Below are 21878 nucleotides of genomic sequence, written 5' to 3'. Positions count from 1 at the left end.
CCCCTCCCTTCAGTCATTTTCTCTTCACCCTGCCCGTCGCCTCTCCTTCCCTGTCAGACGTGGGCTCCAGAGTTGCATTTTCTTCTGTTCTTGTCACTGTGTCCAGTGGCTGGGCTGGAGGTCGGCTGCTGTATGGGACGTGGAGGGTCCTGGACTCTGACCACTCTGCCCGAGGACTGTGGCCGGGTCCGTGTTCGGCCCTGTGCTTCCGCCCTGTCCACCACTGACCGGGGATTCAGTCTGTGCCCCCACGGTTGGGAACGGGTCACCTATTGCCATGTGCTCCCCTTGCTCAGGCCCGGCTGCGGCTTCGTTTGAACCTTCCGCCTGAGCTGTTACCTCCGGTTCTCTTTACTGGCTCCATGGTTAATAGTGGGACCAGGATAAAAAGGAAACTGACAAATCTGTCTTCTTTAACCAGGAGGCTCACATAGCTATTTTTAAATAAGTTACCTAATTATAATATACTTTCAGGATGGTATCTTACTCTGTGGAACTAATTTAGCAAGGAATCTTATGCAGCAATTCGAGACAGAACAAGGCAAATACACTTTAATCTTTTGATCAATGGGTATTGACTGATACTACTTTTTTTTTTTTACTTTTTATTTTAATATAAATTTAAGCTTACAGAAAACTTGCAAGAACTGTCATTCCTTTCACCTAGAATCCGATGTTAACATGTTGCCATATCTACTTGCCATGCACACATAATCTTTTTTCTCTCAGGGCATTGGAGAGTAGGTCATAGACATCGTGCCTTTTACCTCTAGCTTTCGGAGTGTATTTCCTGAGAACGAGGGCTTCTCATTCATAGCCACAGAGCAGCCATCACAACGCAGACATCCAGATGGTGCAGTCGCGTCCGACTGTTCCTTCATGGCCGTGTTCCCAGCCCAGGCCACGCCTTGTCTTCACTTCTGGATTTTCAATTCCTTTGATCTGAAACTGTGTGTCAACATTCCCCTGTTGTGACTTGGCTTTTTTTTTTTTTTTTTTAAATATATTTTATTGATTTCTTACAGAGAGGAAGGGAGAGAGGGATAGACAGTTAGAAACATCGATGAGAGAGAAACATCGATCAGCTGCCTCCTGCACACTCCCCACTGGGGATGTGCCCGCAACCAAGGTACATGCCCTTGACCGGAATCGAACCTGGGACTCTTGAGTCCGAAGGCCGACGCTCTATCCACTGAGCCAAACCGGTTAGGGCTACTTGGCATTTTTTAACCCTCATTCAAGGATATTTTCCCATTGATTTTTAGGGAGAGTGGAAGAGAGAGGGAAAGACAGAGAGAAATATCAATGTGAGGGAAATACATCGATTGGTTGCCTTCTGCATAATCCCCGACCAGGGCCCAGGCCGGGGAGGAGCCTGCAATCAAGGTACCAGCTCTTGACCAGAATCTAACCTGGGACCCTTCAGTCTGCAGGCCGACGTTCTATCTACTGAGCCAAACTGGCGAGAGTGTGACTTGGCATTTTTGAAGAGTATGGGCAGTTACTTTATAGAGCAGTGGTTCCCAACCTTTTTTTGGCTGTGCCCCACCTAAGCATCTCTAAAATCCTGGTGCCCCCTTGTGACATATAATTCTTATTATTCAAAAAGTGAACTCCCAGTCACGTGGAGGAAGCCTAAAAGGCCATTAACTCGGTCTAAACAAGAGCATGAAAGAGAGAAATAAAAGAACGAAAGGACAGTTGAAGTATTGAGGAAAAAATCACTAAGAAATTGTTAAGACAATAATAATATGGCCCTGGCTGGTTTGGCTTAGTGGATAGAGTGTCGGCCTGCAGACTAAAGGGTCCCGGGTTTCATTCTGGTCAAGGGCACATGGCTGGGTTGTGGGCTCGATCCCCAGGATGGGGCGTGTAGGAGGCAGCTGATCAATGATTCTCTCTCATCATTGAAGTTTCTGTCTCTCTCCCTCTCCCTTCCTCTCTCTGAAATTGATAAAAACAGTTTTGTTTCAACAATAATATGAAGTGCTATGAAAAAATAGCAAATAAAGTTTCAAGACATAATAAAGAACTGAAATGCATAAATATGTCACCATATATATTTACTAGTGCCCCAGTGCACGGATTTGTGCACATTGAAAGGAAATTAATTAGAAGGTGGCTGGCGGGGTGGGACTGGGAGAGATGGGCCCTAGAGCCAACCTCCCACAGTCCCTCCCTGGGCAGTGCTGCAGCTCAAGGGTGGTTTGCATAGTGAGTGGGGTTCCCTCCGGCAGATGGGGTCCCTTGGCCTGGCCTGTGGAAATTGGGCCAAAACCAGCTCTCTGACATCCTCCCAGGGGTCCCGGATTGCAAGAGGGCAGTTCTCGGGTGTTGCTCCCCGGAATCAGGCTCCCTCCTCTCTGGTCCCGGGGTGCGTCACCTGAGAACCACCACTGCCAAGGCACTGCAGCTCAGCAGCTTCTGTGTTGAGCGTCTGCCCCCTGGTGGTCATTGCACGTCAAAGGTACCGGTCGGATGGTTGCTTAGCCTTTTACTAGTGTGTGTGTGTGTGTGTGTGTGTGTGCGTGCGCACACACACACACACACACACACACACACTATATGAGGCCCCTGGAATCATAAGAAATGCAAAAAAAAATCACTGTTAATAACTCATTCTCGAATTGTCCCCCTTAAAAATGAAATTGCCCCCCTGTGGGGCGTGTGTCCTACATTGGGAGCCACTGTTATAGCATATCCTTTGGTGGATATTATGTTTAATTTTCTGGTGCAATTCTTTGTTTTTCCTGCAGCTTTTAGGAGAGTATGAGTCCCTGGGAAAAGAACACGAAAGAGTGAAGGTAATAGCGGTTCATTGCTCATGTTCTGGGCTGCGGTGGAGGCAGAGCACTGGACTGGAAGCCAAGGGCCCTGGCCTCCCCCCTGCTCCCCTGCTCCCCTGCCCTGTCCCCCGTAGCTGTTGGCACTGACTTACCCTCTCTGGGTCAGTAGGCTTGCTTTTAGATATCTACCCTGTAACTCACAGTCTGGTGGATTTGTTAATTTAACAAATACTTATTGAATGGCTGTTGCATTTGAGGTGAGATGAAATTTTTAGAAGTGTAAGATACCATGCAGATGCAAATAATTAATACTATTTAAATATAAAGTTTTGTTTCTCAAAGCATTGGCTTTTTGTGGGGTTGAACTTATTAAGTTTGAATTCTTGATTAAAGCTCTGTTGGGAAACTACCATTTGTATGCAGTGAAACCCACAATGATGCTGTAAGGGGACCCCAGTATTTCTGCTGCGTAAAATGCAGCTTGAGATTATTCAAGGTTAGTGAAAAGGCCTGCCCAGCCCGGCCACCAGGAATCCCGGGGGTCAGGGGCCAGGCCGTACTTTGAAAACATCATCACCACAGGGATTTTTTTTGCCATTTACTGAGACTTCAGTCAGGTTTGTGATTAAAATGTGTCCATTTAACACTGGACCATTTCCAGTCAAGCAGGGCACACGGCCCTCCCGGCCGCACAGCTGTCTGTGAACCAGCGTCCACTCACCCATCCTCTTCCGGGAGTTGTGTCTGTGGCTTGGTGGAGGCCGTATGTGCTGAGTATCTGCTTGATTTTCTTTGTAGCTCTCTGGTGTAGCCTTAGGTTAGTTTTGTATTTTTGCATTTTTAAATAAAAGGACTACATTTGAATACTTAACTTCAGTTTTCTGAACTTTTCCTTTATTTTCATAGGATACATTAAATACAACCGAGAACAAATTGCTTGATGCACAGACTCAGATTTCTGATTTGAAAAGGTAAATGCATTGTCTTACTAATCAAACACTGCTAATTGTTTTCTTAGCACTTAAATAAGTATCTATTTGAAAGTGATGAAAAGAAAGTTTTTCTTGAGGATTTGAAAGCATTTTTAGATCTTTTTTTTTTTTTCTTTTAATATATTTTATTAATTTTTTACAGAGAGGAAGGGAGAGAGAGATAGTTAGAAACATTGATGAGAGAGAAACATCGACCAGCCGCCTCCTGCACATCTCCTACTGGGGATGTGCCCGCAACCAAGGTACATGCCCTTGACCGGAATCGAACCTGGGACCTTTCAGTCCGCAGGTCGACGCTCTATCCACTGAGCCAAACCGGTTTCGGCAGCATTTTTAGATCTTATCCTAATCTTTCTGACATAGAAAACATTTGATATTAGCCAAAGATTTTTAAACTTTTTAAAAAAATTGATTTCAGAGAGGAAGAAAGATGGAGAGAGAGAGAGAGAGAGAAACATTAATCGGAGAGAGAATCATGGATTGGCTGCCTCCTACACGCCCCCTACCGGGGATCGAGCCCACATCCTGGGCATGTGCCCTGACTGGGAATGGAACCGTGACCTCCTGATTCATAGTTTGACACTCAACCACTAAGCCACACTGGCCGAGGTAGCTGAAGATATTTAAACGATTAGAAAATATCGGTGGTTGGTCTTAAGAGGTGCGCATTTCCCCAAACATTATGTATTTTCACAGGATAGATAACATCCAAATGATATTAAAACATTGAAAAGAATTTTAAGAAGCAGTCTAGTTCTCTGAATATTTTTATGCTCCCCCCAAAAACAGCATTCCCACCTATTTGTGGTCATCTGCTTTCTTAAAGACCTGTCTTGGGGACTATATTCATGATCTGATTTGCTTAATTAGGTAGGAGTAGAGTCAAATTGTCCCAGTGGCAAATGATTCCATATTTCTAATTGGCTTTTAAGCATGTTTCTATATTTGGGGATAGTAATGTCCCTTATTTGGAGATTTTTACTGCACTCTTTAGGACTTCCCGCAGGGAAGACTGGAACGTTGTCTGGCTTTCTCTGCTCATTCAGTTCCAGTGTTAGCGGCCTTATCTGAAGTTCTTTCAAACCTTCCTTGCAATGGGAAAGGTAAGAATGTGAGTTTAAAAGATGAGATGAGGCCTGGCTGGTGTGGCTCAGTGGTTGAGCTTTGATCCATGCACCAAGAGGTCGCTGGTTCGATTCCCAGTCAGGGCACATGCCCGGGTTTGGGGCTCGATCTCCAGTAGGGGGTGTGCAGGAGACAGGTGATTGATGTTTCTCTCTCATCATTGATGTTTCTATCTCTCTTCCTCTCATTCCTCTTTCTCTAAAAATCAATAAAAATTTTTTTAAAGAAGTAAGGAACTCTTACCTTAAAAAAGAAGACCAGCCCTAGCTGGTTTGGCTCAGTGGATAGAGTGTCGGCCTGCGGACTGAAGGGTCTGAGGTTCGATTCCAGTCAAGGACACATGCCTGGGTTGTGGGCTCGATCTCCAATAGGGGGCGTGCAGAAGGCAGCTGATCAATGATTCTCTCTCATCATTGATGTTTCTATCTCTCTTTCTGTCTCCCACTCTGAAATCAATAAAAATATATAAAAATAAATAAATAAATAAAAACTCTTGAGCAAAATATGTTATTTAAGGAAAAAGAAAAAAAAAAAATGAGCGTTGGCCTGTGGACTGAACGATCCCGGGTTCAAGTCCGGTCAAGGGCATGTACCTCCATTGCAGGCTCCTCCCTGGCCCAGGCCCTGCTCAGGGCATGTGCAGGAGGCAACCAATCAATGTGAGAGAAACATATTTCCCTCTGTCTTTCCCTCTCTCCCACTCTCTCTAAAAATCAATGGAAAAATATCCTTGGGTGAGGATTAAAAAAAGAAAAAAGATCAGATGAGGACATGTGCAAAGTTTAAAAGAACAAAGACTGCAAGACATGTTCAAGACAATTAATTGGCCACAGTACTCATTTTCTGCTGGTAACTTGAAAATAGGCTTTTATTCTGAACATGGCACAAATTCAATGAGGTGCATAGTTTAAAATTAGGAGTTCTTTTTAATGGCTCTGTTATTGGGAATTAAGCCTGCTTCCTCTTGTGTGGAAGTGTTACCTATATATATTTCATGTGCTTGGATGCATACATATTAAACATGTTAGAATTGCAGTTTATTTGAATTTATTTTATATTTAATTTATATGTTGTATGTTTTGATCTATAGTCAAATTTATAATTTTTTTTGACTTGCTAGATTAAGTCCATCTATTTTGTTCCTTTTCCTTCAGTTGTAGGATGAGTGCTCCTCTGTAGAGTTTAATGCACTTTCCTTTCTACTTACTCTCCCTTACTTTGTCAGCTTTGTAAAGTTAAACGGTAGAATTTTACTGGGAAAAGGTTTATGGACTTGCAGCTCCTTTGTCTCCCCTTTTCTAGAAGGATCTGTTAAACCAGTAATTTGTAGTTGAGCTGTTTAAATTTGTTGAAATGTACTTATATTTATTTTATTGCTTTGAATCAGAACGATCTCAAAACTTGAAGCTCAGGTCAAGCAAGTGGAGCATGAAAATATGTTAAGTCTTCGTCATAATTCTAGAGCTCCCACGGGACCCTCCCGTGCCAAGTAAGTTACTTTGTTTAATCTCTGCAAAGCTAGAAATAGGTGCGCCCTTCCATCTAGCTCAGAAGCTCCTCTGTCTGAACCATGAGAATGTCGGGGCTGATATCACGGAGGATGTAGATGTGTAAGAACATCTCCTTATCAGCCAGCACACAAGCTCCTGCAGAGGCATTTCCTGGAAGGAGGAAGGAGGAGAGTCGGGCTGGGAGCGAGGAGGGAAGGGTGTTCTTGTTTTTCACTCTGCCCAGCTGGGTAACTTTAGGCAAATCTCTGAAATTTTTTGGAGCCCAGTTTTATCATCTGTAGAAACAAGGGCATTGGCTGAAGTCTCTCAAACGGTCTTTCAGCCCTAAAAGACGAGGTATTTTCTCCCCACGTTAGTGGAGAGACCTGTGACTGTAGATTTTCATTAGCTGGTGTGCATTTTTCTTCTTAGTTTTTCAAAATTAGCTTTGCTGTCATCTCAGCATTGTCTTTTTTAAAAATATATTTTATTGATTTCAGAGAGGAAGGAAGAGGGAGAGAGAGATAGAAACATCAATGATGAGAGAGAATCATTGATTGGCTGCCTCGTGCATGCCCCACACTGGGGATTGAACCTGCAACCTGGGCATGTGCCCTTGCCCGGAATCGAACCTGGGACCCTTCAGTCTGCAGGCTGACGCTCTATCCACTGAGCCAAAGCGGATAGGGCAGCATTGTCTTGCTGATACATTTACAGAATACGTTTCCCATGTTAGAATTGGTTTTTATGATTTTGGCGTAAATAGTATTAATGAGTAGATCATAACTTTGTAACTATGGTACTTGAAAAAGATTGTTAAATTGTGAATTTTAACGTAAGTCATAATTGTCAAATGAGAAACTTTTCCTAGATCTTTGCTGGTAGAACATAGTTAATTATTAAAGAAAAAGTATGTAAATAACTGAAATTGAACATTGAGAGAGAACAAACAGTAGCTTTGGGGAGAGTGAGACGGGAGAGGCACCAGGGGACCCCACTTATATCTGGAGTGTCCACTCTGAAAATCTGAGCGAGATGAAGTGAAGAAGCAAGGCTTTCTAATGCGGATGGTTGGTGCCTGAGTGCTGTCTGCAGGCTGGAAATGGTTTATATTTTTAAAGAGAATAGGAACCAATAAAGAATTAGCATCCGGAATATAAAGAACTCCTACAAATCAATGAGAAAAAGACAACTTCCTCAGTAGAAAAGCAATCACAGGATATGAGCAAGCAGGTCACAGAAAAGAAACCTAAATGGCTAATAAAAATGAAAAGGTGCTCATTTCACTGGTAATCCGAAAAATGCCAATGAGAACAACAGTGGGAGGCCACTCACACCCTCAGACGAGCCAGCCTTCAGATCTAATCATGGTGAAGTTGGGCCAAGGTGTGAAGAAACAGGAGCCGCACTGCTGGCTGGGCTGACCATTGGTACAGCCAGGAGGGGGTGATTCGTCAGCATCCAGTGAGACTGCACACCCCGAACTCCACATTCCACTCATAGGTTTACCCGAGAGGAATTCTTACACCTGTTCACTGTAGCATTGTTGAAGGGCAATCCATTAGGAGGGAAGCACACCCACCACCAGGAGGAAGGGTGCGTGGCTTGTGGTATATTCGCACTGTGGGTAAGACGGTAGTGCCTTCTGTATCACATGGATAAACCTCCAAGGTGATGCTGAGTAGAAACAGCAGCACTGCAGGGATGTGTACATTGTAACTTGGATGTAACCTAAAAAATACAAGCATACCACGTGTCTATGGTTTACAACTACAGACAAGTACGGTAAGATGCTAGCATTTGTTAAAACTGAGTGTGGGCGGGTGATTGTTAATGGTATTCTTTGTAATCTTCTAAGATTGTTTGACATGTTTTTTAATTTAAAAGTTGATGCCCAGCTGGCATGGCTCAGTGGTTGAACATGGGCCTATGAACCAGGAGGTCACGGTTTGATTCCCGGTCAGGACAAATGCCTGGGTTGTGGGCTCAATCCCCAGTGTGGGGCGTGCAGGAGGCAGCTGATCAATGATTCTCTCTCATCATTGATGTTCCTGTCTCTCTCTTTCTTTCTGAAATCAATAAAAAAAAACCATATATATTAAAAAGTTGAGAAAAAGGAATGACCGGGGTTAAAATGAAAATAGGTAAAAGAGGCACCTCCTAATAAAAAGAGTTAACAGGGAAGGGAGCAAAGAGAGGAAGGCAGGCGTGGTCTCCTGGTCTCTGGGTTCTCTCTGGAGTGTCATGCGAGGTTATCTTTGACGGTCTGGGCTGGGCCGAGCAGTCAGAGGAGAGGGGAGAAGGCAGGAGACAGTCGCCCGTTACAGAGAGCTCTGTTGCCAGCCGAGTTGGGTGTCCAGCTGAGATGGTGAGAGTGATTTTGTAACGACACCCCATCTGCAAAGCTCAGCTGTCGGAGTGAAGACACTGAGAAGCGAGGTCAGTATCGTCCCCCAGGCCGAGGTGCTGGCTGCCGTCAGCTGTGACTGAAGGCGAGCTGGGAAGGGAGTCGGGGTGCACCCCAGGGTAGGTAGAGAGGGACTAGAGAATCTGGGAGGGGTTGAGATGCAGGAGAGAGGAGGCTGAGCTTGCTCAGGGCACGAGAGGAGTCTTTGAGGATCGGTTCCTGCTGAGACCAGGCTGCTGGTGCTGGAGGAGCAGAGCCGGTCCGCGGAGAGGCCAGGACGGCCTGTGCGTGTGGCCTTCCCAGTATGAGAACAGAGAGTGTGGAGAAAAGGAGACCAGTTAACTCATTAAAATGAAAACACATTTGAAAGTTGGTTCTTCCGTCGTCGTCGTAGTTCCGTGTCGAGTGTTCAGTAGCAGAGTGTGACTGGCAGAAAGTTCCGTCCCGGGGCTGGTGTGGGAGGCGAGGGCACTCTCCACGGGGGTGTGCGGAGCTGTGTGGGCGTACGAGCCCCTGAGGCTCAGTTGAGGCTCAGTTATGATCAGCAGGAACAGAAACGTGAAATAATGCAGCTCAATCTTAGAACCGAGATGTAGAATTCACACATCGAGAGACGCTGCATGTGGTTTTTAAATTTCCGTGGAAACGTGGAAGGAATCTTTTGAAGCCAGGTGTTTTCATTTGTGCTCAGTTTAAATGGAAGCACAGACCTTGTAATGCCCACAACACTCCTCACCCTCACAGCACACTGGCCACCTCTGACGTCAGCAGGCGGAAGTGGCTGATCCCGGGGGCGGAGTATTCGATCTTCACCGGCCAGCCACTGGATGTGCCCGACAGGACCTCAGCGAGCAAGCTGGAGGAAACAGGCGTTCCTGGGTGAGATGACTGTTGAAGGTCGTGTTTAGGGACTGCTGTGTTTTCCTAGAGCCATCTCCTTGTCTCCTTAATGTCTCAGTTTTACGCACCTGATTTTTATTTTACTTTGAGAGACTAGTGCTCTCTGGACAGTTCACTTTCGTAGGCTGTGCAGAGCTTCCCCTCTTGTGCTCCTGGCACATGGGAGAGAGAGATCTTGTCTCTTCCTCTTTTTATTGGGCACTAACCCCCTCTTGGTCTCATCTAAACTCACTCACCTCCCGAAGGCCCCACCTCCAAATAGCATCATGCCAAGGACTGAGGCTTCAATATGAATTTGGGGTGGGGAGGGCACCATATTCACTCCATAGCACTGTGTGTCTTACAATTGTTATTTAAGGTACCATTCTCCTCCGGAAAAGGATTCTTCGCCTGGAAGTTCACCAACGAACTTACTGATAAAAAAACAAAGAGAGACTTCAGACACACCAATCATGAGAGCTTTAAAAGAACTTGAGGAAGAAAAAATATTTAAAAATTGGGGCACACAGACAGAGAGAGAGGACACTTCAAATAGTAAGTATTTTATTTCTTATTTAATACTAGAGGCCTGGTGCACAAATTTATGCATGGGTGGGATCCCTTGGCCTGGCTGGTGATTGGGGCCAATCAGGGCCGTATCACCCAGTCCTGATTGGGGCCAGCTGGCAAGAGGAGGGACCACTGGAGGTTGGCCAGCTGCAGGAGGTTGGCTGGGGGCGTGCACTGACCACCAGCGAGCAGCTCCTGCATTGAGCGTCTGCTCCCTGGTGGTCAGTGCATCGTCATAGTGACCGGTTGAGCAATCAACTGGTCGTAATGATCGATTAGGCTTTTATATATATAAATAGATTATAGAGATACAAGTTTTTTTCTCTTTTCCTGTAACTATATTACTTTCTCTTTAAAATGGAATCCCCTGCCGAAACCGGTTTGGCTCAGTGGATAGAGCGTCAGCCTGCGGACTGAAAGGTCCCGGGTTCGATTCCGGTCAAGGGCATGTAACTGGGTTGCGGGCACATCCCCAGTAGGGGATGTGCAGAAGGCGGCTGATCGATGTTTCTCTCTCATCTATGTTTCTAACTCTCTATCTCTCTCCCTTCCTCTCTGTAAAAAATCAATAAAAAAATATATTTAAAAAAAAAAAGTAAAGACTATTTAAAAAAAATAAAATAAAATGGAATTCCCGTTCCATGTTTAAAAAATAAATAAATAAATAAATAAAATGGAATTCCCCCAATGATGAAATAAAAGGTTAGTTTAATTTATTGCTGCTTCAGCCCCATTTCATAGATAATCAAATCCCTAGTGAATAATTTATCACAGTCATGGCATAACATGTGCCTTTTATAAAAGCAGATTATGTGTTAATTCTGATTATTAAAGATTTCTGTGGCATTCTCAACGATATGTGGAAAATTTCTGCATCAGTTTGTCTTACTTGCACACGTCAGAAAGCTGTGACAGACGCCTGGTGTTCCCAGTGAGCGGGGCATCCTGCTCTGCCTTTCTAGCTCCCGAGCACCCAGCAGAGGGGCAGGAGCATCTTCATGCTGGTTTTCATGGGTCCAGGTACTTGCAGCTCCTCTCACACTTCCTCTCTGCTCACTTGGTCAGGCCTGGTAATCACATCATTGACATCTTCAGTGTAGCATCCAAAACTGTATCTCCTAGTAAATAAATTAGTGACCTGCTTTCTAAAAATAAACTCTTGAAAAATCACCTTGAATTGTAAACAGGGAACCGGAATGAAGGCATTATAAACGCCCACATTTTTTTTCATCAGGCATCTTTTTCTATAACGTGTGCTTTTGCAGATAATCATTGTAACCTACACAGTGAGAAGAATTGCTTGCTGGGGAACATCTGTTAATAAAGGCTGGGTGTGTCTTGCTGACTTTTTTTACGCTTGTCTCAGAATTAGCGAATCCTCGGCAAACTGAAGCGACTGTCGGTGCCAGTCGGTCCCCAGAGAAGTGTGCCCAGCAGAGACACAGGAGGCTGAACTGTGCGCAGAGGTCGTCCTCCCTGCCGCCTTCCAGCCGCAAGCCCAGCACTCCAAGTAAGAGCTGGGGTCACACCTCTGGGCTCGGGTGCCACTGACACACTCCCCGTCTCCTTTACACTGTCCCTTGCGCCGGAGATGCTCTGAATACAAGCCCCTAAATATAACCTATGACCTTTTCCAAGAATAACATATCTGACTGCACAGATGCTCGGACTGTAACTGAGAAAATAATAAGTTTATTGCATGAGATTGTTGGTGTGTCCAGCAAATTTTTGCAACTAATACCACTGCACAGTTTTTGAGAAAGTTGATAAATATCTAATTAAACATTAGCTCAAACATGAATGGAAGCCAGCCTGCAGAGCGATGCTTCTTTGCATGCATTTACCTAAGGTTACTCATACTAGTCACCTTTCTCTTCAGCCAATGGCAGGGATGGTTTTCAGATATGAACACTGGATTTCCGTGTCCTCAGTTTTCACTTTCATAACAGCTGAGGAGAGTCCTGTATGACTATGTGATAGGGAAGTCCACCGGGGCTCTGGCGTTTCCATCTTATTTCCAGTCCACTTCTAAAATCCTGAAAAACCAGTTCTGAGCCTGTGCCACAGCTGCCGCCTGCTGTATAAAATGTTGGCTGTGGTCCCCTCTTGGTGTCAGGGTTAGGAATTATTTTATTTTTATTCTTCGTACTCTTATTTGTCTTTCAAAAAGCTTTCAGTGAAATTGTATTTCTTTGAAGAATATGTTCTGCCAATATAACACATGTATTATAGAGAAGGAAAAGAATATTTCCTCTCCGTTTTCTTCTATAGCGAAAAGAGAGATTATGTTAACACCAGTGACTGTGGCTTATAGTCCAAAGCGGTCCCCTAAAGAAAATTTGTCCCCAGGATTTAGTCATCTGCTTAGCAAAACCGAAAGCAGTCCAATTCGGTAAGTTCTCTAAAATTGTAGCATAAAATATGTATATTATTAATTTTTTTAAAAAAATGTCAACTTATGCCTCTAGCTATCATTAATTTTTCAGTTAATGGGAACTCTCTGGCTTTAAATCATATCAATGAATGTCATACTAAAAGTTAAAAATACTATAATACATGAAAATAGTTTGTAACGGTGTGACAGGCTACTCCTAAGTCCAGCACCGTCTCAGAGCCCCTTCCTCCCGGCTTTGGCTGTAGGACGACACTTCTTTGTTTTCCTGAAAAGGCTTATGGTACAAGGTCGTGGGCTGTGCGGTGTGGCCGTGGCCCTGAGCGTCCGTTTACCTGGGCTCCTGAGAAGTGGCCTCACTGACGTGGTCAGCAGCGTGCGCTCTGGGGAGGCCCTGGCTCCTGCTGAGCCCGCCCCAGGGACTCCTGGGGAAACCCCTCGAGCGCAGGACGTTTCCTCTTCTGTAGAACAGGGATAACAGCTGCCCTGCTGGTCCCGTCAGGTGGTTAGGAAGACGGACAGGAGACCACGGGCAATGCTGCGAGTCTGGTTTGTATCAGAAAACAAACTAGATTTCAGTTTTGAAAAATTATATGACCAGTTTTCTTTCTAAAAATATGTCAGTGTGTGAGTTACCTGGATGCCAGCTCATCTCTCTAGTGGCGATAGGGAAAATCAGTTGACAGTGTTTTCTCACAAGTAACTTGCTTCATTCAATAGATTTGATATACTTTTGGATGATTTAGATACTGTTCCCGTGTCTACGTTACAACGTACCAATCCAAGAAAACAACTCCAGTTTCTTCCTCTAGATGACGCAGAAGGTATCTTTTCCTACAAAATTCTTAGCTTTGGTTTTAGTCATTCGTTTTGTGAGTTTATGGTATCTCTCCAAGGTTCTATATGTTATTATATCCTGCAGTGAAGTCCTTGGTAAATGAGCATTCCGGGCGCTCCCCTGGGTCAGTGTGGGTATCCTCTGAGAAGCTGGGAAACAGAGGGACGGGGCTCTCTTCACTGAATAGTCTCTGGTTTTAAGGCAGCCTTGGCTTTGGGGAATCTTTTTCTTTTTCTCATTTATATCTTAAGTTTGGAATAAAGGTATAAGATAGTGTAGATGAAGTCACGTGGGTAGGCCCCTGAGAGGTTAACCCTTTAGTGTTGCTATACATGTGCTGTTTAGTTTTAAACAACTTCTTAAGTACCCTGGAAGTTAGTTTAGGTTTACAGGGAGTCTCCGGAGTCTCGTTTAGGGAGGACTGTCCCACCGAGGCAGACTTTCTAGGTTCTGTGGAGCAGCAGCTCTGAGGACTGTGATGGAGGGCTTTGCCTTCATTGCTGTTTGGTCCAGTAGCAGCTCTTTCCAGAAAGTGAAGGGGGGAACTTATGTAGTGTGTATACGAGCTATTCGAAAACTTGATAAGAAATTAAAGGCATTTATTTTCTCTCTGACAGAAAAAAAATATTCAGAAAAAGCCACCGACACCCATGCAAGTCATAGCTCTGCCCCTGAACTGCCGCCGAGTGGAGCGAAGGGCGCCGCGGGGACGGGCGAGTCGGGCAGTGCACAGTGTCCGGCCGCCGGAGCTCGTGCCCACGACTTTGAGTACACCGCGAAAATTAGGACCCTGGCGGAAACGGAACGGTTTTTTGATGAACTTACAAAAGAAAAAGACCAGGTAAAAGCAACAAAAAATTGTTTTCCTCTTTTTCTGAACTTAATGCTTGTGGCTAAGGACTAGGCAGAGGAGTCAGTGAGTGACACCCACCCCAGGAAGTTGCTGTGAATGTCACACCAAAGCCACACATGTGAGCCGAGCTGGTGCTGCGCATCATGATGGGGACTTAGGGAAGAGACGGACAAGGAAATAGGAGGCTGAGGTCTTGCTTTTAGCTCTGTGATAAACCCCGCCAGCAATGCGAGTTCTCCTGTCGTTATTTAAGCCTTTTTGTGTTGACAGATTGAGGCTGCCCTCAGTCGGATGCCTTCGATGGGAGGACGAGTCACTTTGCAGACGAGATTAAATCAGGTGAGATGTCTCAGCTCCAGTCTGCGTCCGAGGCTGGCCGCCCTACTTACCAGGTGGTTTTAAATCTTGCTTTTAGGCACGTGGACACAGGCGGTCAGAACTCAGCCTCTGCAGGAAGCGTTTGGTGATCATAACATATTTCATAACTGCATGATTGCTTTCAGTATTAAAAACTGATTTTACCTTTGCTTTTCAAGAAAAACGCACACTTATGTTTTTGAGAAGCGAACGTGGGAGCACATGGCCTAGCTGTAGAGGAAGGTGTGGTTCCATCACTGAGCAGGAGGTGGGGCAGGCGCGAGGCCAGGAATGAAAGTGCATGAAGCCACAGGACAGTTAAACGATTCTTGTTGTAACATCTAAGCATACGGCCTGTGTGTCTTACGGAGCTGCCTGTCGGCTTCTCCGGGCCTTGGCTTCAGGGGAAGTTGATCGCCAGATTGCACTGTGACACCAGAAGGAAAATCGGACACAGTCAGTCTCGGGCTCTTTCCAGGGCCTGGAGCCCTAACTTCTCCTTTTATCTGACTTTTAAGTCTTTTTATTGGTTTTGCTTTTCTGAAAGTTCTTATTTAATAATTTGTAAGACACAACACACGAAACTCTTAATATAGTTTACTGGGAAGGCAGGAGAAATGTTGGTGCTCCGATCCTAAATCTGTCTGAAACATTTGCCTAATATATACATTTTCATGAGCTCTTAAAGTAAGACTCAAAGGGCTCTAGTTTCTGTTCACATACTGGGTGGTATGCGGAGCAGCTTATTCTTCTATTATTATTATTTTTATTTATTTATTTATTTATTTTTTATTTATTTATTTTTTTAAATCTTTATTGTTCAGATTATTACATTTGTTCCTCTTTTTTCCCCCCATAACTCCCCTCCTTCCAGCTCCCACCCCACCCTCCACCCTCACTCCCCACCCACTGTGTTCATCCATAGGTGCATGATTTTAGTCCAGTCACTTCCCGCATCTCCCACACCCCTTTTCCCCCCAAGAATAGTCAGTCTATTCCCTTTCTATGTCCCTGATTCTATTATAATCACCAGTTCATTCTGTACATCAGGTTATTTATTCACTTGATTCTTAGATTCATTTGTTGATAGATGCATGTTTGTTGTTCATAATTTGTATCTTTACCTTTTTCTTCTTCTTCCTCTTCTTAAAGGATACCTTTCAGCATTTCATATAATACTGGTTTGGCGGTGATGAACTCCTTTAGCTTTTCCTTATCTGTGAAGCTCTTTATCTGACCTTCAATTCTGAATGATAGCTTTGCTGGATAAAGTAATCTTGGTTGTAGGTTCTTGGTATTCAGCACTTTGAATATTTCTTGCCATTCCCTTCTGGCCTGCAAAGTTTCTGTTGAGAAATCAGCTGACAGTCGTATGGGTATTCCCTTGTAGGTAATTGAGCCTCTTTCTCTTGCTGCTTTTAAGATTTTCTCTTTGTCTTTTGCTCTTGGCATTTTAATGATGATGTGTCTTGGTGTGGTCCTCTTTGGATTCCTTTTGTTTGGGGTTCTCTGCGCTTCTTGGACCTGTAAGTCCATTTCTTTCTCCAGATGGGGGAAGTTTTCTGCCATTATTTCTTGAAATAGGTTTTCAATATCTTGCTGTCTCTCATCTTCTGGCACTCCAATAATTCTGATATTAGTCCGCTTAAAGCTGTCCCAGAGGCTCCTTACACTATCTTCACACTTTCGGATTCTTTTTTCATTTTGCTTTTCCAATTGGGTGTTTTTTATCGAATCTTTGGTTTGATTCTTGTGCTCCTCTGGTCTGCTATTGGGTATAATATTCTTTATTTCAGTCCGTGTATGCTTACTTTCTAATTTCTTTATCGTAGCATCGAGGGTCTCATTAGTTTTCGTGAGGCTCTGCACAAATTTATGGCAAGCCCTCAAAATTGCGATTCTTAGCTCCATATCCTCCATTTCTGTCATGTTTTTTTGTCTCCGCATCTTTTATGCTTTCTTGGTGTACCCCCTGTGGTCTCTGTGCGCAGTCTTGTTCTAGCCAAGCCTTAATTGTTGTAGTTAACACTAGAGGGATTTGACCACCAGGCCGACTGGCTGTAGGAATCAGCTGTTTGGAAAGCGTCTGTCTTCTGGGGAGGCGCTAGTCCAGCCCTTGCCTGAGGAGATCGGCAAATGGCTGTGCGCAGGGTTTGGGCGGGGCGGGCTCAACAGGGCGGGGGGAGGGAGCAGCTATGGCCGCTCTCAGTCCTGTCCCAGCAACCGCTGCAAACCTCGGAGGGGCCGTAGCCAGACAGTCCCGCTTCTCCCGTTTGAGTCTGGGTCCCTAGAGACTCGCCCGGATCTGTAGCCCAGAGTCTGAGACTCACTCCTGAGTGAAAACGACAACCGCGCCCTCAGCCACCAGCCCGCTTTGCGCGCGCACCACCTCACCACCGCACCACCGTACCTTTAAATTTTCCACACTGCGCCTCCTCTGTGCGTCGGAATGCTGTTGTTTTTGCTTCTAGTTGAAGAGTCTCTCCTCAGCCAGCCTTCCTGTGGTTCTGGTTGATGTCCGTTCCGACTTTTAGTTGTATTTTTGAAGTGGTTGTTTACGGCGGCAGTCTCCGGTGTTTACCTATGCCGCCATCTTCCTATTATTATTATTATTGTAATTTTCCATTTGCCCACCTGTATGTCAAAGCTCTTTCAGTTCCGTGAAGCCAAATGGCAGCAGAAAGGGCCTGAGGATGCTTGTATATGATTCATAAGTGAAAAAGTTAAATTGGGCAACAAAATAAAATATGGGAAAAGTAGTCAGCCTCAGCAATGAATAAAAGAAAACCACACATTTAACAAAAGCATCAACATTGGCAGGTATTTTTTAAAAACAGTAACTGGGTGGGGGCAAGCGCGTCAGCACACCCTGCAGGTGGAGTGGAAGGCGTCACGCTCCCCCGCGTGCGGCTGACAGCTGTCCCAAGTGGTCGGACCCTGCCTCCCTTTGGACCTGGCGCTTTTATGTCTGGGAATGGTTCCTCAGGCAATCCTCACAGATGGACGCAAGGAGATATATTTAAGAATATTTATTGCAGCCTTATATGTGAAAGCTAAAATTAGAAGCCACCTAAATTTCTACCAGAAGATCCTAGGTTAAATATGGTACATCTGATGGAATGTTGCACTTAATTTAAAAGTGTTGTAGAAAGATATAACAAGACAAGTTTGATTGAAAAACATTCGGAAGTAGAGAGATGAATTCTTTTTAAAATTTTCTTAAAGATGGGAGCACATCTGCAGGAAAACAGTAAAGAGAACAGTAGTCACTTAGTGCTTTTTGCTCATCTGTCTGTTACCTCTGGGGGAGGGCGGTGCTTTCTCAGGTCGGCATGGTTGGTGAGGGCTCCCTCCCGTCCCTGTGTCACCGTGGCTGGAACCCCCACATCTGACCATACTGAGGAGACACGGGGCAGAAGTGACTTAGATGGTTGAAAAGTTGACTCACATTGTGCAGTTTAAAAGAAGTGACAAAAACGTTAACAAAATAGTCGGTTTTATGTGTATATTGTTCTTTTGCCAAAAGGAAGGCTCATCTCATGGTGACTGGAGCCAGTGAACTTGGCGTAGATTCTAATGACGTTCTCCCGTCTTTCCGCCCAGGAAGCCCTGGAGGACCGCCTGGAGCGGGTTAACCGCGAGCTGGGCTCCGTGCGCATGACGCTGAAGAAGTTCCACGTCCTGCGCTCCTCCGCGCACCTCCGCCCCGTGTAGCCATTAAACCAGCCGCTTCGTTTGCACTGACGTGTGATTGGCAGTCTGGGAGGCGGAGCGTTTTCTACTGTTTGTAGCCCTTCACGCCGTAGTTCTACAATCATGACACTTGCTCTTTTATACTTCTAACGGCCACATACTTCCAAGATATTTTTGTTATGCTCAGGAATCTTGTATATTTTACTATTTAAAAAGTGTTATTTTTAAATAGTATATGTCTCCAGTTTATATCAAGAATAAGGAAGTGTGACTGTGGGAGGCAGCTGGTCTCTAAACAAATAGTGTTCATCCTTTTACAGGTACCTTCACACCCGTTTTGTAAATTTGTTCGACATCGTGAATATGATTTTTAAAAAATTTTTAAATGCTTCAGAACAGTTTTCATAATGGTAGGCTAATCCACGCTGAATGCAAAAAAGAATTACAGCACATCCTGGATTTAGTAGTTCTGAGCTTTTAAAAGCGCTAATGCGATTCCTGTCTGACACATTTGTCTTAGAGTGAATATTAGATTAGTCATAATGGCAATAATGGGACGCTGGAAAGCTTTCAAAACTGCATGGATAACTCACTCATTTTGTTTCCCTTAAACTCTATTATTTGTAAGGAAAGAAAATAGAAAGATGTAATTTTCTAATTTTATCATATATATGCTTTTCAGAGAAAGTTAAACAATTGGAGGGCTGTAGTCCCTGCCCATCATTCTGAATGTAACTTGTGTCCCACCCTTGACCGTCAGTGATAGATAAGCTTTGATGAAGTTCAGGGACCACCCAGTGAGGCTGTACAGGGAGCCCCCTTTCCTCCATGCCCAGGCGCAGCTGCCAGTCATCTTGCAGAGATTTGACCGCCCCCCCCATCCCCGCCCCAGAAAAAGGACGCCCCTAGTGGCTGCTGTGAGGGTGCCAGGCTAGGTCAGAGCAGCTTTGGTGGCCGAAGGGAGTTTGTGGATAGCTCTAGCTCCCCAGGAGCAGCTCGTGGGCAAGAGCTGGGGCTCTGACCAGCAGCTCTGGCAGCTGTGCCTCTTGACAGCCGGTCAAGTCCAGGCTGCTCAGCTGCCTGCTTTTCAGTGGCCAGTCAGAACCCCATGCCCACATGTTCACGCTTGGTTCCTGTCGATACACAGACTGACTCCAAGCTTTCACAGTCGAGTCCCCTTGAAAATGCTCAGGTATTAGACTTGGTTTACTTCTGGGCTGCTTCTCCGCCTCACGTGGCTCTTGGTAGCAATTAGTTATAAAGCACCAAGCCAGCCGTCCCTCCATTAGGGTGTGTGGCTGGCTCCGGGCAAGGATCTCAAGTTCCCTGAGCGCCCACTGCTGCACCAGGTAAAGACCAGCTACTCAGAATCACTCAGCAACAGAATCAAGTGCCTTTTGAAAAGCAAATCATTAGCTCTTACGTGGGCTCACCCCCTCCTATCCCTTCAGTAACTGTAGGACGGGGCAGTGGGGGCCCGAGCCTGGCAGACCTGGGCCACACCCGGTGCGCTCGCCTAGTGGTGGAATGAAACTTCCATTCCGGGAGATTTCTGTCAAGTGCCTGGTGCTTAGTGTGATTTCAGTAAATAGCACATTTCAGCTTCATCCGGAATGAAATAGGCCTTTCAAGTGGCTACTGGGTAATTTTTAAAATAGAAAAGTAGATTGTGTTCTAAGCATTTGACTTAAAAACTACCTTGGGTTGGTTGACATCTCCATGAGGTGGTCCAAGACGTTCTTTCCACCGCTTAGCCAAAAAAAAAGGTTCCATGGAGTTTGAATGAGCTTTCCTTTGGTATGTGGTTTTTTAAAATGACTTATAAAAAAACTTGATAAGCTGTTGAGTGTAAGAACAAAGAAGGCACTTTTTCTTTGGTGCCTTGGGGGTTATTTGATATAAATATAGGCTGTTCTAAAAAAAAAAAATAGCCAATGTAATGAAACTCCTGGTCCTTGGAGTGTTCCATAACTCGACATCTCAAGGTGATGGCCAGGAAGGCAGGGCCACTGCACGTCAGATGAATGAATGAAGATTCATTTATGCTCCCCTTTTTAAAGTAGAAAAGCCAGGTGCTTTGCTGAATGCTGTTTGAATTCTGAACTCTGCACTAATATACGTAGTAAAACTCAACATTTTAGATATTTCAAATCTTTTTCATTAAATTTTAACATGCTGTAAGTCTTTAAGAAGCTTTAAAAAATAAATGTATACCCAGAGCTCTTTAGGGGTCAGAGGTAAATCCCGCTAGGGGCTCTCACGGGGTCGTGGGATTCGCAGGGTCCGAAGGAACCGACTGTGATGCACAGATTTTGCAGGCGTTTGATAAAACATTAAACTTCACCAGTGTTCTTGGGCCCTGCGCTACCAAGCTCTTCCCTTCTGATTTGTGTTTTCATTTCAATAGACCCTCTCAGAGAGGAGGAATCAAGCCATAAGTTTGCACTGGCTGGACATCATGTACCGTGTCACCACTATGACTGCAGACTTCAACGATAATTATGTTTTACAATTTCACTGTAACAGTGATGAATAATGAGGAGGACTCTCTTCACAGAGTGCCACTGACAGTTAGGCAAAGCCAAGTGCTCACTGTAGCTGCTGCTAAATGTCCTCAAACATTGGAGGGATGAAATTGTAAGCTCCGCGAGAGCAGGGACCATCTCTTCATTCTTGCAAACAGGCACTCAATAAATATTTGTGGAAATGAACTGTCTGGAGACATTACTGTATTTATTCACATCAGCTAACTATGGGGTGTTTTTAAAATATTCATTGATTTCAGAGAGAAAGGGAGAGGAAGAGAAACATCAATGATGAGAGAATCATTGATTGGCTGCCTCCTGCAACCCGGGCATGTGCCCTGACTGGGAATCGAACCCCAGCCTCCTGACTCATAGGTCGATACTCAACCACTTAGCTACACCAGCTGAGCCCATGGTCTGGTTTTTGATGGTGTTAAGTTCTCTATGAGTTACTGCCAGTGAGAGCAGTCATGGCAGGGTCAGGGTGATACCTGTCCAGGTGCTCAGTTCCGACTGGCCTCACTCAGACCTGTGTGCACTCCGGAAACTCTTCACTGGGCCTTAGGCCCCTCCTGGTAGCCGGAGGGAGCTGAGGGTTTAGGGTTTGTTGGGACACCTTCATTTGTCTCAGGTCATCTTCACACCAGAGTTTGGGGCGTTCCTGGCCCGTTTAGTCCCAATTCCAGCTCAGTCACCGGGCGGATGAAGAGCCTTGGTGGTTTTGCCCTGCCCGCCTTCATCTGAACTCATCTGGGCCTGCTTGAACTCTGGCCTGACAGGGACAGACGTCATCGTCAGAAACATGCAAACCTGTGAAGGCTTTTTGTGAGTTTATTTGAGCCAAAACTGTCAACAACTGCTGAGAAGCAAACTCTCAGCGGGTTGAGATCATGCTCCGGAGAATGGCAGTTTGCACCTTGTTTTACACTTTATAATCAAAAGAGGAGGCATATGTGGGCTACGTGAAATCC

At 45.0% G+C, this 21878-nt stretch overlaps 1 protein-coding gene across 6 annotated transcripts in view; it reads left to right on the top strand.

The window, feature by feature from the left end:
- Positions 1 to 21089, top strand: part of MPHOSPH9 (M-phase phosphoprotein 9) — a 41607-nt gene extending 20518 nt beyond the window's left edge. For 3 of the 6 annotated variants that reach the window (XM_070399410.1, XM_070399408.1, XM_070399407.1), the window contains 11 exons: positions 2757 to 2804; positions 3693 to 3757; positions 6291 to 6392; positions 9545 to 9679; positions 10059 to 10234; positions 11616 to 11759; positions 12521 to 12641; positions 13362 to 13465; positions 14097 to 14320; positions 14603 to 14671; positions 18293 to 21089. In XM_070399410.1, coding sequence (XP_070255511.1) covers positions 2757 to 2804; positions 3693 to 3757; positions 6291 to 6392; positions 9545 to 9679; positions 10059 to 10234; positions 11616 to 11759; positions 12521 to 12641; positions 13362 to 13465; positions 14097 to 14320; positions 14603 to 14671; positions 18293 to 18403 — 1299 coding nt within the window. In that variant the 3' untranslated portion in view covers positions 18404 to 21089. Of the gene's footprint in view, positions 1 to 2756; positions 2805 to 3692; positions 3758 to 6290; positions 6393 to 9544; positions 9680 to 10058; positions 10235 to 11615; positions 11760 to 12520; positions 12642 to 13361; positions 13466 to 14096; positions 14321 to 14602; positions 14672 to 18292 lie in introns of those variants that run through there. The other 3 variants (XM_070399409.1, XM_070399411.1, XM_070399412.1) reach the window with 3 other exon arrangements.
- Positions 21090 to 21878: the final 789 nt, after the last annotated feature.

The sequence above is a fragment of the Myotis yumanensis genome, unplaced genomic scaffold (assembly GCF_028538775.1).
Source record: "Myotis yumanensis isolate MYYU_CA2020_CCGP unplaced genomic scaffold, mMyoYum1.0.hap1 SCAF_19, whole genome shotgun sequence".
NCBI classification, from domain to species: Eukaryota; Metazoa; Chordata; class Mammalia; order Chiroptera; family Vespertilionidae; genus Myotis; species Myotis yumanensis.
The sequence above is the reverse complement of the archived record's forward strand: the minus strand, read 5'-3'. Positions and strand labels throughout refer to the sequence as shown.